Below are 20,815 nucleotides of genomic sequence, written 5' to 3' on the forward strand. Positions count from 1 at the left end.
TCTGATCGGCTTGCAAATTTTTTTATTTTACGTGTAAAAACGTTGTTTTCGGTCTGTTTTTCACTAGGACTAGTATTTAGGATCCGGATTCATCCCTATCTTACCTGATATTATTCTGATCCGAACGGGATTACTTGCGTATCGGATTCAAATTAGGATCTGTCACATTCCGACCCTATCCGATCCGTTTGCACCCTCGGGGGGGGGGGGGCGGGGAGAGGAGACCATAAATAGGAAGGGCGAGGGGTGCTCCCGAAGGGAAAACGAGAAAACTCGCAAGACAGAGAGAGCGAGGAGGCGAGAGAGAGAGAGAGGTAGATGGCCGCAGCGGCCGGTGGTGGTGGTGTCGGTGGGTCTTCGGCGGACGATGGAGGGGAGTTCTACCTACGGTACTACGTGGGGCACAAGGGGAAGTTCGGCCACGAGTTCCTGGAGTTCGAGTTCCGTCCCGATGGCAAGTTGCGCTACGCCAACAACTCCAACTACAAGAACGACACCATGATCCGCAAGGAGGTCTTCGTCACCCCCGCCGTCCTCCGCGAGTGCCGCCGGATCATCGCCGAGAGCGAGGTCCATTCCTAACCCTAACCCTTGCTGCCATTTCTTTCTTATCTCTTGGTAGCCGGCCGGCCGCTTCTTAATCTTCGTATTGTTCTCTTTGCGATTGGAAGTGGAATTAGGGTTAGGTCTCTTTCTTCTTTTTTGTTCTTTTGATGGATTTCTTTATAGTTGAATGGTCCGTGTGGAGTAAGGTGATTGTGTTGGTATTTGATGGCTTCGATTGCCGTTGGTGATTTGATCTACTTTCTCATGTTTTTTTAGCCTGTTTCCTGTATTCGTTTCCGTCGTCATTGTCATCATCATGGTCTTCCTCTTGTTCTTCAAACGGGATCAGGGTTTTGGCTCGTTTTCCTTTTTTTCGGAATGGAACTAAGGCTAAGGTTTTCATTTTTTTACTTTTGGAACACTATTTTCCGTACTCCTGAAGGTTGCTCCGTTGAGGACTTCTTGGTTTTGGTTGCGAGAGAAAAGTGGGAAACTAAAGATAGGATTTTTTTTCTTGTTATGTAGATCGATGCTGCTTCATTTTTCTCTTTCTCGCTTCAATTGTTACCAGAATGGGCGTCATTTCCCTTTTTTTAGTTTTCTGTTTACAGGATTTGACATTTTTTTACTAGAATGTGTGCGGTATCATTTAGTTGTTCGTGTTTGTTCGGGGAGTATTGGAGGGAACTGATAATGGGGTTTTGGCTAGATAATGCGGGAGGATGACAACAACTGGCCGGAGCCTGACCGAGTGGGTCGGCAGGAGCTTGAGATCGTGATGGGAAATGAACATATCTCCTTCACCACGTCCAAGATTGGGTCGCTCGTTGATGTCCAGAGCAGCAAGGATCCTGAGGGCCTTCGCATCTTCTACTATCTAGTGCAGGCTAGTTCTTGGACCTCCCATTATTAAATTGTGTTGCATCTTTTTTATAAACTTTCTTTTTTCCTACAACAAAGTTCTTGAGGGCTGTAGATTGTAGACTACTTATTTTTGGCATCCCATTCTTTTGCCTTGATGATTTTCTGACTCTGAGTCGTTTTGTTCAAAGGCTTTGTTGTTTTCAAATAATGAGAGAGAACTAGACAGCTTTGCTAGTTATTTATCGGTGGTTCCGCTTGTGTATGCCTTTGTTGCTACAGCCTGAGATGGACTATCATCCCATGTCACATTATAGGAATATTAATTTTAATGTCAACTATAAAGTATAGAATATAAAGTTATGATTGTAGCCAATAGTAAACTTTATATGTCATGAGACGTATCTTTCTTGGTATATCTGCTTAATCTGTTTGCATATAATTTGTCTGTTAGGTTACAATATTTCTTCTTTTTTGTCTGATTTTGATGTTTTTGCATTTCAGCTGACCAGAAGTAAAAATAGTCAACTAGTTGATAATGTTATGTTTTCCATATGTTGATTCGGACCTTAAGGATAATTTCTAGAGGTGATAACGGTTAACAACGAGCCATCTTCAATATTTATTTAGATGGTTAGTTAGATGTTCTAGTTATTATAGGTTTAGGCAAACACCATGCACGCAGGGGTAGAGCCAAAAATCTAAACTAGGGTGCACACAAACTTATAATAAAAAGGAAAAAACAATTACTAATAAACTATATTAACAATATGTTTCAGAAAAAATCAAACAAAACCCGTAATATTCTAACTAAAATCAAGCACTCATTATTCATGGAGTCATGCCTAATGCCAACTGAAAAAAAACACAAAAAGCTTTAAACCTTAATTAAACATTCATGCTATTTGAAAAGAATAAATAAATCAAAACCCTAAACCTAACAAACATCATACCTTATGAAAAATGAAAAAAAAACTAAATGGATCTGAGCTGCCAAAAGCTCGGCCCAATAATTATTGGGTCTGGCTCAACCTTAAATCATTTGGGCTTAGGTTAATTCTTTGGCCGATAACTGTGGATTCGTTTCATATCTGATCGAGTCAAGCCCCCAACAGGTCAATGACCCATTGGTTTGTTACTCAAAACATAGAAGAGCCCCATTTTATAGGTTGTGGGAGGGCCTAACTTCTCCAAACTAATCAATATAGGACTAGTCCACGTCACTTTTAACCTTTTTAAGAATGTTCTATGTTCAGAAAGATAAAGGGACAGTGCATTTAAAACAGAAAGAGATAGAGAGAGCACATTAATAGGAATGCATTTATGAAGGGAAAATTTTCATTTGCACACAACCCATGCATAAAGAAAGTAGTTTATGGGAGAGTGATATCACATCAGAGGGGAAATTGGTAGGAACCCTCCATTGCTTATAAAAAGAGAGCTCCATCTTTATACATATGAAGGGCATTCAACATGGGAGGTGGACACAGTCTTGGGTCACCCACTTGTTGGGGATTTTCATGTTAGGTGGGCACGGTCCCACCCTAGCCCCTACCTAGACCCACCCCTACATTCAATGGTTTTCCTGTTTTGACACTTAAAGTCATAAGTGGAAGAAAGTCAATTATGTCTGATGGAAGAACAATGTTTCGTATGCATTGGTCAAATTTTCCACACTTTTGTGATCTATATTTCTCAGCCACAAACACATTTATATTATTGTCCATGCACATAGGTGTAATGAAGTATGCATAAATGTAATACAAGAATGCTTAATGCATTCACACGGTCCAATAATGGACAAGCACAAAGTCACACAAGAGAAATAGAAAAGAAGTCCGCTAAAGGACAATACAAGAGGCCTTTAAAGGCTACACATAAAAAAGCTTTATTGAATGAAAGCTTAAAGAATACAATGGGGAAACACCCCTATATATACACAGAAAAGTAGGGAAAAGAAGGGGGCCATTGGGGGCTCCCACGTGTAGTCATTGGGGGGTCCCAACTACCATAGTGTGGGACTCCCAATGCACTAAAAATAAAAATAAAAAACAAAAAAGGAAAGAGAAAAAAGAAAAGAATAAAATCTAAGTTATTTATTACAATAGTTGTTTCTAGAAACAACTATGTGAAATAACAAAAATACCCCTATCAGGTATTATATATATATATATATATATATGTATTTACCCCCCTCCCCTCAAACTTTACGGAGGGATGATCGAAAGTTTGCATAGAAGAAAAATAAAACGGGTAGTAGGAAGAGCTTTAGTGAAGAAATCCGCCAACTGATATTCTGATATAACATATGGCAAGATAACCGTTCTTCTCAGATATTCGTCGCGTACATGGTTACAATCAATATCTATATGTTTGGTGCACTCATGGAAGGTGTGATTTCTGTCAATGTAAATTGCATTTTTGTTATCGCAACATAGCTTTGAAGGATCGGAGATGTCAACACCCATATATTTGAGAAGACTTTGTAACCAAACAAGTTTCATAGTGGTAGTTGTCATAGCCCTGTATTCGGCTTCAGTAGAGGATAACGAGACTTTCTGCTGCTTCTTACATCTTCAGGCAATCAGAGAATCTTCCAAAAAGACACAAAAACCAATAGTTGGGATTCTATCATTAGGTTCCTCCTCCCCCCCCAATCAACATCAATATAAGCAAGTAAATCTAATGAAGAGTTTAAGGATAGAAATAGCCCTTTAGTGATGGTATTCTTGAGGTATCTGACGATTCTTAGTTCAGCACTTATGTGGACAGTTGTAGAAGTATGCTGAAACTGGCTAACAGAGTGAACGACATGAGTAATGTTTGGTCTTGTAATGGTCAGGTAGGTGAGAGACCCAATGAGTTGTCTGTGTGGTATGTGATCTTCTATAAGAGTTTCATCCTTTAGTCTTAGTTTAACATTGATCACTTCAAGAGTTTTCACCTTCTCATCATCTGAAATTTCAGACTTAGTACCAGTGTTGTGAAAAGCGTTGAGGCGTAGCGAGGCGTAAGCCTCGAGGTGTAAAGCGTAAGCCTCAATTTTTTTTGAAAACTTAAAAAAAAACTATAAAAAAGATCTAAAATTACAAATAAATAAAAAATGCTTTATTGATGAAGCAACAACCAACAAGAAATAAAAAATCTCAAATAAATACTGAAAAAATATGAGATTAACATATAAAAGCAACATTAATGCAACAACTTGATCTACGTAAGTATCTAAAAAGTAAAATATGAGCATTCATTCGATAAAAAAATAACATTAACAACGAAATGCATATTAGCATTAACACCCAACATGTCATAATTAGAAAATGCATGTTAGCATTAGCAATCAAATGCTAATATATTTGTCCAAAACTCTTCAAAATGAGAGTGCATTCACAAGTGCAAATGAAAGACCCCAAAAAAATATAAATGCCCATAGCCCTATGATATGAATTTGGGCCTAGGCTTTTCGTGTCTCGTCATCATCAATATCTAAGTCTTCAATGTTATCATCTGAGGAATCCATATAAATAGGTTCTCCTTTATCTTCATTCTCTGACTCTTCATCATCTACACTTTCTTCTTCCACATCATCGGTCACTTTTTTTGCTTTTTTTTTCTTCAATAAAAAATCATGTATTAAATACTTTTTTTATCTAATTAAAAAAATATATTTATATTCATAGCAAGGTAAAAGGAATATAACTTTACCTCGATCCCTTGAAGACTTTTTTTGCCTAGAACCACTTTGTGAATCATGAGGTGAAGTGACTTTTTCTATAGGCACATGCTCAATTGCATTTATGTCGAAGTTCGGATTCAACAATGAATCTTCCAACCAATTGGGATCACTCATCGTCTGAGTCTATATGATCTAGACATATATGGTCTTTGGTAGCCCTTCTCATTATATTTCTCTCAATTTCATATTGTACATTACAAAAACCAATGCATTCATCTTCTCTTGTTCAAGTCTATTCCTCTGTTTTGTATGCACCTATAATTTCAAATCATTGATAATCAATTATAAGATAATTACACTTATAAAAATGTATTTAAAAAATAAAATACAAAGTCACAAACCAATGAGAAAGTACTCCAATTCCTCTCACAGTCTGATGCATTGCACGTCAAACTTAGAATTCGAATTGCAAAATTCATTAATTCAGGATTTTTGTGCCCAAATAAACTCCACCAATCAGCTGCAAACTTACCAGGACTTAAAAAATTTCTTGTTGTAACAGCTGCCTCTCTACCAAACAACCCCTTTGCCTTTTTAAATGATCGATTTGTGTTGCAATTTTTAATCGAATATTTGCATCAAAAACCAATTTTTCTATACAATCATAAAAGCCACTCATAACTTCTCCATCTGGGTTGAAGTTTTCGGCATAATGAAAATGAAGATTTAAATAATAGGCAGCTGCATGCAAAGGCTTATGAAGTTGCAAGTCCCATCGTCTATCAATGATATCCCAAATATGCTTATATTTTTTTCAACTTTGTCAAGGTTTGAAGCAATTTTCTCGTTTGATCTATCCATTGCTGCGTACAAAAATCTCATAGCAGACTCATCTACATCCACTAATCGCAACACTTTCACGAGAGGTAGTGTAACTTTAATTGCATATAATATGACAACTTAAAACTTATGATCATTAAGAACAATACGGGAAATGTTCTTAACATCAGATTTCTTATAGTAATTAGATGATCTAAAATTTGAAGACAAGAACATCGACTTCAACTCTTTCTTATAACATCTAATACTATGAAACATGAGATATGTTGTGGAAAAACGAGTGACGACTGAACGTAGAAGTTCTTTCTTCTTTGTAAACTTTCTCATCAAATTTAATACTCATACATGACTATAGATATATCTTGTATTTTTTTTGTCTTTTTCACAGTATCTTTAAAAATTGATATCTTTCTAATATCTTCTAACTTCAGATCCATGCAATGTGTCGTACATGGTGTCGAGAAACATATTTTTTCTGCTGTTAACATATTTTCAGCTGCCACATAATTTGGTGCATTATCTGTAATGAATTGCACCATATTACTTTTATCAACTTCTTTAACAATTTCTTCAAATAACTTACACAAATTTGCACCAGTTTTTTTCATGTCGCTGATGTCAATGGACTTCAAAAATACTGTCCCCGATGAGCCGTTCACAAGAAAATTAATTAAGTTTCTTCATTTTTCATTTGTCTAACTATCTGCTATATTGCTGCAATCAACTTTTGACCATTTGTTTTTTGAACTCTTTTAAATTTTTATGAGTATAATCTACCTCGTCCTTTAAAATCCATGTTCTGATCTTGTGGTAAGTAGGCGGTTTGAACCAGAGTTACCAGTCGAGGAAGCGGGAGCGGGAAGCGATACGGGAAGCGATACGGGAAGCGGGAGCGGGAAGCGGGAAGCGAGGCACTTTAAAAAATTTAGGAAGCGGGGAAGCGTGGGACCACTTAGAAGAAAATTCTGAACCGTCTCGGAAACGACCTAGGAAGCGAACCGGAAGCGAGGGGAAGCGAAAAATTGAAAAAAATGGGGAAGCGAGGGGGAAGCGTGGGGGAAGCGCGCTTCCCATAAAAGGGAAGCGCGCTTCCCAAAAAAGGGATGCTTCCCCTCACGCTTCGGAAGCGCGACGTTTTGCGCTTCCGAAGCGCGCTTCCGGTAACTCTGGTTTGAACCCTCGTCCATAATTTGCAATAGCTTCTACCATTGCACCAAAACATGGATTGTTGCAAAGATTAAATGATAATACATTTGAATAAAAAAACCTACCAATGGCACGACATACACTTTTTCTCTCATCTCTTTTGAAAGCAGTGTTTATTGTGGTTTGTCATACTTCTTTATTCACAAAGAGGTTCATAGGACCACCTGTGTTTGTTTTTGCATCACTACATGATCCACTGGTTTCTTTGTTCACATTATCGCTTGTTGATGATCCAAAATAAACACTCCTCCCGATTTCGAACTTGTTTTGTTTATTCTCTTGTTTTTTTTTCTTCTGATCCCTTAGATGATTATGAAAAAACCTTTTCACGTGTGGTGGAACCTCTTTACACATGCTTACACCATGTTTCGTGCCAGCTAAGTGATGTTTCAACCTATAGATGTCTTTTATAGTCTCTTTTTATGACAATAATTGCAAATTACATGTCCTACGAGTTTGGGATCTTTAGTGGGATTTGGAACTTTAGTTCAATGATCCTATCCTACATCTCTTCCCATTTTTCAACTGCAAAAATGCATATAAAAAAATATTAACACAAAAATTTATGTTACAAATACCATTCTTTGATAACAGACACATTCAAAATCTAAATAAAAGAACATTTACAGTTCTATGTAATCATTCTTATGGAACTAAATCATTCAACAACAAAGGAAAAGACCCAAATACCCAAATGTGTATCAACAACTAAAAACACTCTACCAAATATGCAACAATCACAATTACATCAATTATTTAGATGAAATCATGAAAATAACATGTATACATGTATTGAGAACGGTGCATCTATGAAGAAATCCTGATAGCAGGGAACACAGAAAAAATAGCACAAGATTGAAAATCACCAAACAATGGTTGAAGCATAGACAACATGCTGGAAAATCTCTTGGGCTTTAGAGGCATGACAAAACAAAAAGCACAAAGATTTTGCAAATTATCTTCAAACCATAACTATCTAGAGAAAATGTGTCATAAAATAGAACATAATGCCTAAATAGACAACCCAGAAGCTATGTCACATGGGTGCGGGTGCGGCAATATATATATATATATATATATATATATATATAATTTGTGCAGGGAGGGGTCGAGCCCTCTCAATGCGCTCTCTTTGTGCAGGGGAGGGCTCAAGCTGATTAGTTGTGGAGCCTGTTTCAGAGTTTTTGCCCTTGCAGAAAGGGGAGTCCGAGGGATCCCCTCGAGTTTTGCCCCCCCCCCCCCCCCGAACAATTTTTTTTAATAAAAAAATTAGACGCAAATGACCATGGGTGCGGTCAACACACCCAGGGTCGGGTTGATCGCACCGGGTGTCGTACCCGAATCACATCGCGTCAACGTGGATGTGGCACTCGGTTTGTCGAGTCCCTGTGACAGCCCAGAAGATAAACCACAATGGAAAGCCCAAGCAAAAAGACCCTACAATCATGGATAACCTCATGAAGATTTGATAAGAGGATTGAATGAATATGAAAACGAAAATAAACTGAATCATGGACAGAAAAAAAAAGAACTGCATTGATAACAATAGAATATATAGAACATATGAAAGATAATAGATAAATATATATGTGTGTATGCACATGTGCACGGTGTGAAACTACAAACACAAGAAAGAAGAACACCTAAGTTGATGCTATTATGGTTCGTATAGGATATTCACAGTTTGAGACAGATGCTCTGAATAGAAAATTTAATTCTATAATGGTACCTCTTGGTGCTCGCGCTGAACTGCCATATATGAATATTCATATGAATTAAATAAGACAATTGATAGAATTTTTTAGGGTAACCTTTTTAGCATTTAACTTTTCAAAGGAAGATTCAAGCTGCCAAATGTAAACTGCTTTCATTGTTAGAAAAGGGTTGGACCAGAGTTGTCAATAGAGGAAGTGGGTGCGGAAAGCGATACAGGAAGCGAGGCACTTTTAAAATTTTAGGAAGCGGGAAGCGTGAGACATCTCGGAAGCGACCTAGGAAGTGAATTGGAAGCGACCTAAGAAGCGAAGAAGGAAGCGACATAGGATTCGAGTGAGAAACGAATACAAATCGAAAGAGAAGCGAAAATATAATTATATATATTTATTTTATCAAAAAATAAGATTTATGTCATTATTGACAAAATAAAACATGTATCTAAAACAATAAATAATATAAGTTGCAATTATCTAACTAATGCATCATATTGCAACTGTCAAGTCATAATTCACATTCTTGTTGCAATCATTTAACAAATGCATGCAAGCACTAAATAATGCATTAAGAAAATAAATAAATTTGATTAAAAAACGTACCTTTTTCAATGAAAGAATCAAATGATCTCTTATTTGATGTTGTGATTGTTGTAAATCTTGTGATTTCTACAACATAGAAAATGAGAAATCTCGGGCCGGTTTGCCATGAACTCATTCATTTGCGGTTTGTATAGCTGGCAAGCCAAGCCATGAGCAGTTCATTCCGCTATACAACTTGAGCCCGAACATAAAGTGTTCAACAACTCTTATATATATATAATTCTCTAACATATGGCCGTGTATTGATAATGTCATCATTGGCAGCCATGTTGGGGGCCATTGATATCTAGAATGGATGGTTGATGGTGGGGATGTTAGAGCATTTTCCCGTGGTGATTTGGCGGAGCATCTGATATGCTCTCGTTTTGTAATGTTTTTTGTTTCCTTGAATCATGTTGCTTTTATTTCTACAACCTTCTTCCTAAATAAATTATCTTTTATGATTAAATTGGGCTATTAATAGCCTTTCGGCATATTAAGAGCTAAGAAGTATGAAATATATTAGCAAGTGTCGTACTGGACTTCAGAGAACAGTGTGCAGAAAGTGGAACTTTGCTACCAATGGGGGTTCTGCTTGTCTGGTAGTAGCAGCAGCTAGTGCATGTCACCTTGTGTTGGGACGTTGCATGTTCAAAACCCAATGGTATAATTGTATAATTGATAGTGTTCTCCCAGCTTGCCTTAAGAAAAAAACAAAAAACTAGAACTTCGCTCAGGGATGAACCCAAAAACTTTTATTGGGGGCCAAACATAAACCAATTTTTTTTTCTTAAGGGGGCAAATTTTTTTTGGGTGGGCGCAGATTTTTTTTTACCTATGTTGAAAGTAGCCAAATAAAGGCTCTAATATAAGTTTTAAGGGGGGCAGGACCCCCAGTCCTAATGTAGATCTGTCTCTGACTTCGCTCCTCTGACAAAATGAGAACCTCCTGTGAAGCGGATTGTCTCTTTTGTGATTGAAATTCGATTAAAAAAGTTGTCTAAAAGATCGTGGGTGGCATGCACTAGTGTTTAGGCTTTACACTTTTCAGGTTGTCTAAAAGATCGTGGGTGTGCAGGAATATAAACAGTGGATCTTGAGAAGGATAGAAGATGTCTGGAATTTTGGGAAAAAAATCACTGCACTTTGGGAACAACATAAAGGGGCCAAGTGATGTGTATCTTACAAGAATATATAACATCAGTTGTTTGTGCAACAGAAGTACATGAAAGATTTGTTTCATGATACTCTTGCCTTAAAAAAAAAAACAAAAGCAAAAAAAAATCCTGAGGGCTTACTTTCTCACCCCAGAGAGTCATCGACTCGCCTGGCTTGGCTTGTGTTGCAGTCGTGCGAGAGAGCGTGAGAGAAATGGAGAGAATCGAGATAGAGAGAGTGAGAGGAGAGCGTACCTGAATAGATTCATCGCGACGAGGTCGCTGGAATTTCTTTCGTCGTCGAAAATGGGTGGCCGAAAACTTGAGAGAGAGAGAGAGAGAGGAGTCAGATGCGAAAAATGAAATCCTAAGCCCCCTTTTAGGTTTTCACGGGTTTTGTACAATGTCCATTTTACCCCCTTATTAATAATTTTTTTCCTTAAGTTTTTTGTTTTCACGAGTTACATTTTTTTTTAAGGGCAAACTCGTCTTTCTTTTAAGCGTCCCCCTTTAAAGGGGTATGCATCCCCCATTAAATAGAAACATGTTTCTCTTTAAAGGGGTACACATACCCCTTTAAAGGGAAACACATCCCCTATTAAAGGGGGACGCGTACCCCTTTAAAGGGGGATGCACTTCCTAAATTTAAAATGCGCTTCCCCATGCATTTCAAAAGTGCCGCGTTTTGCGCTTTCGAAGCGCGTATCGGGGAAGCATGCTTCCCCTATAGCAAAGGCGCTTCCAGTAACTCTGGGTTGCACTGCTATTAGACTTAGTGAGCTTAATGAAATAGTCTTGTGAACTGAGCAGTTGGCAACAACAGTAAGGCTCCATTTAGAATCTGGCAGTCGGATGGAGATTACGAATTTGAGAAACTGGCAGTTGGATGACTGAAAAAAACATTTTTTCAAGTTTTAAGGCACAACCAGCCATTTTCAACTACTCACCAACCGAGAATAGCAACGGCTGGGCGAAAAATAGCCAACCACCCAAAAGAAATGAAAAAACATAACAGTTGCGCGCGCGCGCGAGAGAGAGAGAGAGCGACGAGAGAGAGAGAAGTTGCGTGAGAAAAATACGAGAGAGAGAGAGAGAGAGAGAGAGAGAGAGAGAGAGAGAGAGAGAGAGAGAGAGAGAGAGAATGCAAAAATAAAAGCTTAGGGCCCCCAACCCTAATTAGGGTCGGGCGCTCTTTGTTTATACCCCAACTTTTAGTCAAATTTGGGCTTTGACCCTCATTTGACCAAAAGAAGTAAAGGCGTATATGCCTCATTTTGAGGCACGCCTCAAGGCGTATGAGGCACACACCTTGGGGTTTTTGCATTTTATTCATGCACCTCAAGGCATAAAGCCCTTTGCCTTGAGGCGAGGCGTGTTTTTTGCGCCTTGAGGCACGTTTTTAATAACACTGCTTAGTGCATATATCTTCAGGTTTCATTTGAGAGAGTATATATCCACAGGAAGAATATGCAACTTCAATTCCTAAAAAATATCTCAAGAATCCTAAGTCATATTTTTTAACATTACGAACAATCATTTGATCATTCCCTGTTATAATCATATCATCTACATAAAGCAGAAGAATAACAATACTAGTTTCTGCATTTTTCACAAAGAGAGCAGTGTCAATATAAAATGAACAAAAACCCAGACTAGTCATGCCATTACTAAGTCTATCATACCAAGCCTTGAGAGCCTGCTTAAGACCATATAATACTTTTAAAAGTTTAAGAGTTTTTCCATGTTTAATATTAAATCCTGGCGGAGGATCTATATTGACTTCTTCATTTAAGTTTTCATTATGAAAGGTATTTTTTACATCCAATTGATATATAGGCTTTTTTTTGTTGTTGATGTTACAGTTATTAGGGTCTTAACACTAGTCATTCTGGCGACGGGTGCAAAAGTTTCCTCATAATCAATACCATATTCTTGTGAATAACCTTTAGTTACTAATCTTGCTTTATAACATTCTAAAGTTCCATCACTTTTAGTTTTAACTTTAAAAACCCACCGACATCAAATAGGTTTCTTGTTAGGAGAAAGTTTAACTATTTTCCAAGTGTTTGCTTTCTTGGGAGCATCCATTTCTATGTTCATGGCTTCAATCCAATGTGGTATATTTTTGGCTTGATTATAAATTGTCGGCTTATGACAGGAGTGTATGGCTATTAAGCAAGCCCTATAATTAGGCGTTAGTGTTTCTTATGATACTAACCTATTTGGTGGAATGGATTCTCTAGTAGATCGTCTAAGTGTGATTTCTTCTATAGATTCATTATTTTGAGAGAATTTTTCTAAGTTACTAATAGGTTTACTGTGCTCACGCCGCGTATAAACTTGAAGGTTTTTATCAATGACGTCACCACCACTTGGTGATGCTTCAATATTAGAGTTTTCATTTATTGTATCATCTATTAGTTCAAAATGATTCAATGAATCATCGTTAGTAATTTACTATGCTTATCTTTTGTAAGAGAAAGATCATACAAAAACATATAGTCAAATTCATCTTTCTTATCAAGATTTTCAAAACCATTTTCATCTTCTAAGAAGGTTACATCTTTGAAAACATAAAGTTTATTGTTTTTGAAATCAAAGCATCTATATCCTTTTTTATTTTTACCGTATCCTAGAAAAACACATTCAATCGCTTTTGGAGACAACTTATCTCTTTTATGTAAAAGTACAAGGCATTTGCAACCGAAAATACGTAGGCGATTGAAGTCTGGTGCTATGTTGAGAAGTTTTTTATAAGAAGAGATATTTTTTAAATTGGATGATGGCATATGATTTATTAAATAAGTAGAAGTCAAAATGACTTCAGCCCAAAAAAATTCAGGAATATTTTTAGAAATAGGTAATGCTATAGCAGTTTTTATAATATGCATATGTTTTCTTTTCGCTAGCCCGTTTTGTTGAGGTGTTCTAGGACACGATCTTTGATGACAAATTTCATTTTGTTTTAGATAATTTTGGAAATCATTGGATAGATATTCGCTACCAAATCGGATCTAAGAATAAATATATTACTTTAAAATTGATTTTTAATTTTTATGCAAAATTCTTTAAAAAATGAGAAAAATTTGGATTTAAAATTAAGAAAATAAATCCACATTTATCTAGTAAAGTCATCGATGAATGTTACATAATATGAATAACCACCCTTAGACATAACCGGAGATGGACCTCACACATCCGAGTTCACCAATTCAAAAGGTCTTGTTGAAATAAATGTTCTAGTTGGAAATGGAATAGACTTAATTTTTCTAAAAATATAATCTTTGCAATTCATGTTTTTTTCTTTATAAAATTTGTTCCCAAAAAGAAAAATGTACATTTTTTAGTAGCTTGGATGTCCAAGTCTTTTATGCTAAGTTTTAATACTTTTGTCTTAGACACAAGTACAAAAAGAGTTTAAAGGAATACTCAACTGATCCATGAAGTAGAGGTCTTTCTTTCTATGACATTGCCCAATCCGCTTCCCGGACTGGAGATCCTGTATAAAACAACCATTAGATGAGAAAGATATTTCACATCCATGATCGACAATTTGAGAGATCGATCGTAGAGACACAAAATGTTTTTGAATTGGTGTATACATTAGTTAAAACATTTTCATGGAGTCGTATGAAAATATGCTTTGGAATCCAAAATCCAAGAATACGTACCAGGTGGTGATGTGACGACGATGACGACACCTGATGTAGACGTGGTAGCTTTGATAATGTGTTGAAGAGTCATGAAAATTTGTCCAAGTGTTTCTTTAAGATCTTCATTCTTGCCTTCATCTTCCTTTTTGGTGGTTGATTTTTCGACGGAAGCAACCTTTGGCTTGAAAATGTAATTTAATTTGGGGCAAGCGGGTTTAATATGACCCGGCTCATAGCAATGATGACAAACAATCATCTTTCTACCTCCGCCATAGTTATTATTGTTGGTATAGTTACCTTGCCTCCCAAAGTGTGGGGGTTTATATGTTTTAACATTGTCGGATTTCGACACGGCTAAGACCTCATCAACTCTCTTACTCATGCCTAGCCGAGTTTCTTCTTAAGTAATTTCGACAATAGCATCTTCCAACGGAGTTCCAACGGAGGAAGAGTAGATCTATGCAGGAGGGAGGATCTTACTTACTCAAATTCGGGACGAAGCCCAAATAGAAATTGAAACAATCTTTCTTGTTCTTGCAAGATCTTTTTGGGTATAAATACTCTTCATAAATAACCCAACCTCATTGCCTCTACGAAATTTAGCTATATTAGCACATACCTTGAGTTCAACGTTATTCATGAATCATGCAAGAATTTTTGCATGATTGCTCTTTCAATCTTCCACCTTTCTTTGATGTTCTTCAATGTCCTTGAGGCGAGCATCTCCCTTAAGAGTTTTTTCTTGCTATCTTGGTGAGCTTTAGTTGAGGTTCTGAAATAAAACCCATTACATAACCTCAAAGTTTTTTTCCTTTGAAATTATTCTCCATTGCGGATGCCCACATCATGTAATTCTTGCCATTGAGTTTGAAGGAGAAATCAATCTTGGATTCCACTGCACGGATAGGGTTTGAGAAGGAAGAGAGAGAGCGTTGTCACGACTTCAACTCCAAGAACCGTATGACTCTGATACCATGTAATGGAGTATGCGAAAATGTAATACAAGAATGCTTAATACATTGACATGGTCCAATAATGGACAAGCACAAAGTCACAAGAGAGAAATAGAAAATAAGTCCACTGGGGACAATACATGAGGCCTTTAAAGGCTATACATAAAAAAGTAAAAAAGCTTTATTGAATGAGAGCTCAAAAGCTTAAAGAATATGATTGGGAAACACCCCTATATATACACAAAAAGTAGGGAAAAAAGGGGGCCATTGGGGGCTCCCACATGTAGTTGTTGGGGGTCCCAACGACTATAGTGTGGGGCCCCCAATGCACTAAAAATAAAAAACAAAAAAGAAAAGAGAAAAAATAAACGAATAAAATCTAAACTATTTATTACAATAGTTGTTTCTAGAAACAACTATGTGGAATGACAAAAATACCTCTATTGGATATATATATATATATATATATATATATATATATATATATATATATATATATATATATATATATATATATATATATATATATATTAACAACAGGTTGCATACAACACAACTACAAACACTTGTATCTTTTTGTCCTTTTTGTCACTTCTTTTAGTTTATTTGTAGTAGAGGCCTAAAGAAAGAAGAGCACATGGCCTGAAGCATGCAATCATGTGTGCATGCTTCTAAGTATGTGTTGGATGCTCTATAATTTTTGTTTGGTAGCACATGACCTTTCCAAACGAACATGACATATCTTTATAAAGATATCCTATGCTACGATATAATGCTAGAAGCTTTTTCTCTTTGGTTTTCTAAGACTAACCATTCTTGTTTTGATATCATAAACCATATTGTTATGCTTTATTAGATGATATTCCTTATTATTTATTTAAACATACACCCTTGAGAAATAATTGATAGAAAAATACAACCAATAGCAAAACTGTTGCAATCGCTGCCTCTTGTAATCGATCCCAATGATCATTGGAAAATAGGCGCACAAGCAGGGTCTAGGGTAGAATGTGTTATTTTTGTTGATTACTGAGAACCTTGGAGAACACAAATATAAGAAATTGGAGCGCAGGACAAAACACGTTTTTGTTGTCGTAGGAACATCAGAACGTAACCCTGTGTATAATGGTGTAAAAGAGTTTCCTGCTTCTCATAACCAAGGTTGTCTGACTTGGAAGCGGAAGCGAGAAGCGGTGCATTTTAAAATGTATAGGAAGCGAGAAGCGATGAATTAAAAGAAACAATATAAGAATTGAATGAGAATCAAAATGTAAAACAAATAAAAAGTAAAATGAAAGTGACTTCTTAAATTACATGATTTTTTAGTTTAAGAACTAAAATTTTAACAAAATATAAAAATGATGACTGCCAATTTAGAGAAAGCACAAGAAAGTGAATGAGAAGCGTGAGAGAAAACACATAAAAAACATGAAAAGTAGAGTGAGAGAACATGTAGGAAGAATAGATGAAGAGTGTGGAAAGCATATGAGAAGCGTTAGAGAATTGAGATTCTCATCAAGTTTCAGAAGCGAAGAGTATTGCGCTTTCAAAGTGAGTTTCCGGGAATCTGGCTTCCCACCTATCTAAGAAGCTTCAGGTAACTCTGCTCATAACTATATGTTTTTATTCAACTGTAACTGCTTTTTAATAGTATTATTGGAACAAAACTTCATCAGTCGTTAATGGTTTCCTCTATCAATAGTCACAACAGTTTACTATTCATACATGAAAAGTATTTCATGAAACCAAAAATCATATTCACTTATATTATTGTGTCTTGTTTGCTTTTATATTTCCTAGACGTTGGGCCGAAGTCTTGCAAAGGACGAATGGGAGGGACATGCAGAGAGGGAGAAGAGAGTGGAGGGAAGCAAGGAATTGATGCTAGAGAATGCCCTGCTACCGCTAGTTTTTACACATAAGAAGAAGATGGATAGAATGGGATTTCAAGGCAAAATAAGCTCTATTTTAAGAGAAAGAGTGTCTCACTGGCAAGTAACTTCTACTAGTTGGACATGTCGATAGGGGCTTTTCTTTGCAAGAATAAGGGCTTAGAGTTAAGCCAATGAGGTTTTTTTAAAGAACTCACCTAAACTTTTGCACTGCTAATAAAAAGCAAATGTGTGTCTATTTAACTTGGGTTATCGGTTATCAGTAACCCAAGATGAGTTAATATGATAAATTTACTAATTAACCCTTCAAATCTTGATTACCTGTTTGTTTTCGGGTTAGAGTATATGAGTTACTGACATCTATCTAAGTAATAGTTAGAAGAAATACAAAGAATAATTTCAAATTTTCTCAGCAGGGTATGCTTGCAGTTTAATTATATTGTGCATTGTGTGGGCGGTTTGGCTAAGATGTGAGTTTGGTCGACGTGCAACGTGGTGAGCTCCATTCACCGGTTTGGGAGTCAGTTAGTGCAGTAGTTAGGGTATCAGTGAGATAGTCTTGTTGTTCTTAGGTACATATGATAGATAAGATGACATAAGAGACGGATGGATATTCTGTGGGATGAGAGTCAAATAAATGTCAGGGAGCCCAATCCTATGTCACCTGGGTGCGGGCACGGGTACAGAGGGTACGACACAGCAATTCCAAAAAATGTGGGTATGGGGACACAACTAAATATATACTGAAAAATACATATTATATATCTAAAATATATATTATATATTGAAAATATAATATATAATATAGGACACGGCAAATGCCGTGTCCAGATACCAGTACCCGTGCACCCTAAGTGCCTTGTCACAGTAACATAGGCCCAATCTGTTTTTCACAATCAATGTGTGGCCAGCCATGGCTGCAACTATTTGAAAGCAGAAAAAAGAAGTATTGAACCATCAACTGTATATGCCAGCCATTAGTTTGGATAAGCTCATCTGTGCATTAACTAGACCCACATTGATTCGCCTCCGACTCAGTTGATCTAGTAGCAACGCGTATATCCCAGACCTACACTATTTCTGACTTGACACGGAAAGCTTGTAGCACACCCTCCCGAAGGTAGCCTCCTGGTATTATGGGTTGGTGAAGGGCTTCATTTTAAGTGCCAAGGTAAAGAACTTTCAAATAGAGGTAGCATTGAAAAGTGGTTTTAAAAGGCATTGCCAAATCACTAGGTCTGAAAAGCTCATTATTCACAATCCTTTTTGGTGCTTTTACCATTTAGCTTCCTCAAATTGAATGGGATATACCTAAATGAGGGTTTCACACTCTTCTGTGATTGTTCCTTCCATTGAGAGTTGGGAGGAGAACCCTAAAAACTTGGTGGAGGGGCGAGCATTGGTTTGATTTGTCACCACAGTTCACCATTGTTCGTTGGGTTCAGACTTCAGATTCTATGACTAGTGATTGTGACGTGGATAGAAAAAGCATTCATGAATCTCTGGATGAAATGGTCTTCTTGCTTAGTTACATGGAACTATTGCTTCAGAGACCATTATCTTCATTGCATGCATGGAATTTGACTTTCATTCATTCATTGTCAGAATCTTCACCTTCATGGCTTCAAGTCTGTTATCAAAGGATACTTCAAGGAATAATCTAGTCTGAAGGCTTTTTTTCTACGAGGATATTCATCATGACGATACCAATATGTGTTTTTGGCAGCATGAATGGCATGACTACACCATCACAGTCATTGTAGCAGATAACTTGGGGCCTAGAGGCAAGTAAAATGTGATCTGCCATGAATAGGTTGGTGCTAGAAATAGAATTGATGGCAAGGAGGGGGATGTAGCTGCTGGCAGGGCAAAGAGAAAATATTGAAAAAGAATCCAAGAAATAGTATAGTAAAACGTCAACAGAAGCCACTGTGACTTTTGGTTGGTCACTGTTCAATTTTTTCTTTCCTTTTTATTCACTCAGTTCAGGAAAAAAGTCTGGAAAATTCTGTATCTAAGATAAATATTTCTGGACATAAGGAAATAGTGTTCAAATTATCACTTAAGTCTAAATTAATTACGGGTGTATACGATTGTTCCGTGCCTCTCATTGTTGAAGTACTCCTTTAGTCCTAGATGGATGCTTGTCAATGTTTTTGGGCATCCTTTTCTTTGAAGTTACTCCTTTAGGTTTTTTAATTCTTGCCACTCAAGGAGGGCAACCTATTCCTTTTCTTTTTAGACTGATGAAGCTATGAGATTAAATTGTCCAAACTACCTTCAATTCAACAAGATGTTTTGGAAGTTGCATTCCTTTTGCTGCTTCTCAATTAGGTATAGATATAATCCACACTAAATCAAATTAAAATACTTATAACTTGTTATAATCAAAGCCAAGTATGAATTACAAATTAAAAATAAAAAAAACTTCAATCTTTTATCCTATGTGCAAACAATGTATTCTTGGGCAACAATACAAACAAAGGATAATTAACCACAGTACTCTATAATCGATAATTGGTATAATCCGCTGTTGTAGAAATTACATAAGCTACACATGATTAGCTGACAAACCACAATGAGAGTCAAAGTGTCTTGCCCATTCACTTCCTTGCCAGTGTGAAATGGCAGTGTTTGAATCCTTGCCAGTTGAATGACAGTATTTGAAATATATTATTTGTAATATCTGCATTGTCATTGGCATTTTTCTGTGATGATGCTAGATTTTCACTGGTTGCATGAAGCCCTCTATAATTGGACAATCTTGCATTCTCTTTACATATTAGCTTTCAATGATCCCATCTTTATCTCTAGGGACACTGCTGATTCTTGGTTAGTTCTTGACCATAAGAATGTTATATTTCTCCTAAAATTTTCCTATAGGAATGTTATATTTCTCATAAGTGCTCATATACTCGTGTGTGTGTGTGTGTGTGTGTGTGTGTGTGTGTTGCTGATACTGCCCCCTTCTTTTCATTGGTGCAGGATCTGAAGTGCTTTGTATTCTCTCTCATTGGTTTGCATTTCAAAATCAAGCCAATCTAGATCATCTGCCATGCTGTAGACTCCTTGAGTGTGGTTTGGATTTGGTACGTTTGTTTGTTTGGTTGGATTGCAGGACAGATGAATGGTTTGCCAGTATATTGTATGATAGATTGAAATCCTGCTATGAACTTTCTTGGGAGAAGCAAATTAAAAATTATATAACTGTTGAGATTCCTTGGTGCTTCATTTTTCCTGCATGCTCATTACATGTAACAAGAGGATTAACTTAATATGGTGCAAGTCCTGAGAAGTCTCAGAAAGCTATCAGGACACTTTTTGACTGCCAATGCAATTTATATGATGAGATACGCTGAGGCGTTGATATCGAGCTAAGGACTGCCAACAATCGGGGAACTGAGAATTACTGGTTCGCCAAAATAGTGGAAATTCCAGATTTGCGGTGGCACTCAAAAACATGTACTCATTTCCATTGCAGATCAAATTTGAATCACGATCACAGGTGATTGTCTGTATTGTATTAGATCTGTCATGATTATTTATTTATGAATGTCTGGAGTTTGGACGTCACTTGGTTGACATAAAGACTAAATTTTGTTTAGTATACTACTTTGGACTAGGAAATTGGAAATAACTGGCCCTTTCTTTCCTTCAAGGAGAAATGCCTTTTAGTATTGTGTACTGAATCTGGCATGAGACCCATGCCAGGAATGTAGCAGATTGAACAAAATAATCATAAG

At 36.8% G+C, this 20,815-nt stretch overlaps 1 protein-coding gene across 1 annotated transcript; it reads left to right on the forward strand.

Moving 5' to 3' along the window:
• The first annotated feature begins 254 nt into the window (after positions 1-254).
• Positions 255-20,289, forward strand: LOC149841677 (protein mago nashi homolog). Its single transcript, XM_089998643.1, has 3 exons — positions 255-570; positions 1,256-1,432; positions 20,058-20,289. The coding sequence occupies exons 1-3, from the start codon at positions 319-321 to the stop codon at positions 20,115-20,117; spliced, it is 489 nt and encodes a 162-aa protein (XP_089854769.1). The 5' UTR covers positions 255-318; the 3' UTR covers positions 20,118-20,289.
• The last annotated feature ends 526 nt before the right edge of the window (positions 20,290-20,815 follow it).

Source organism: Nuphar pumila, chromosome 3, assembly GCF_984573655.1.
Source record: "Nuphar pumila chromosome 3, dmNupPumi1.hap1.1, whole genome shotgun sequence".
Taxonomy (NCBI): Eukaryota; Viridiplantae; Streptophyta; class Magnoliopsida; order Nymphaeales; family Nymphaeaceae; genus Nuphar; species Nuphar pumila.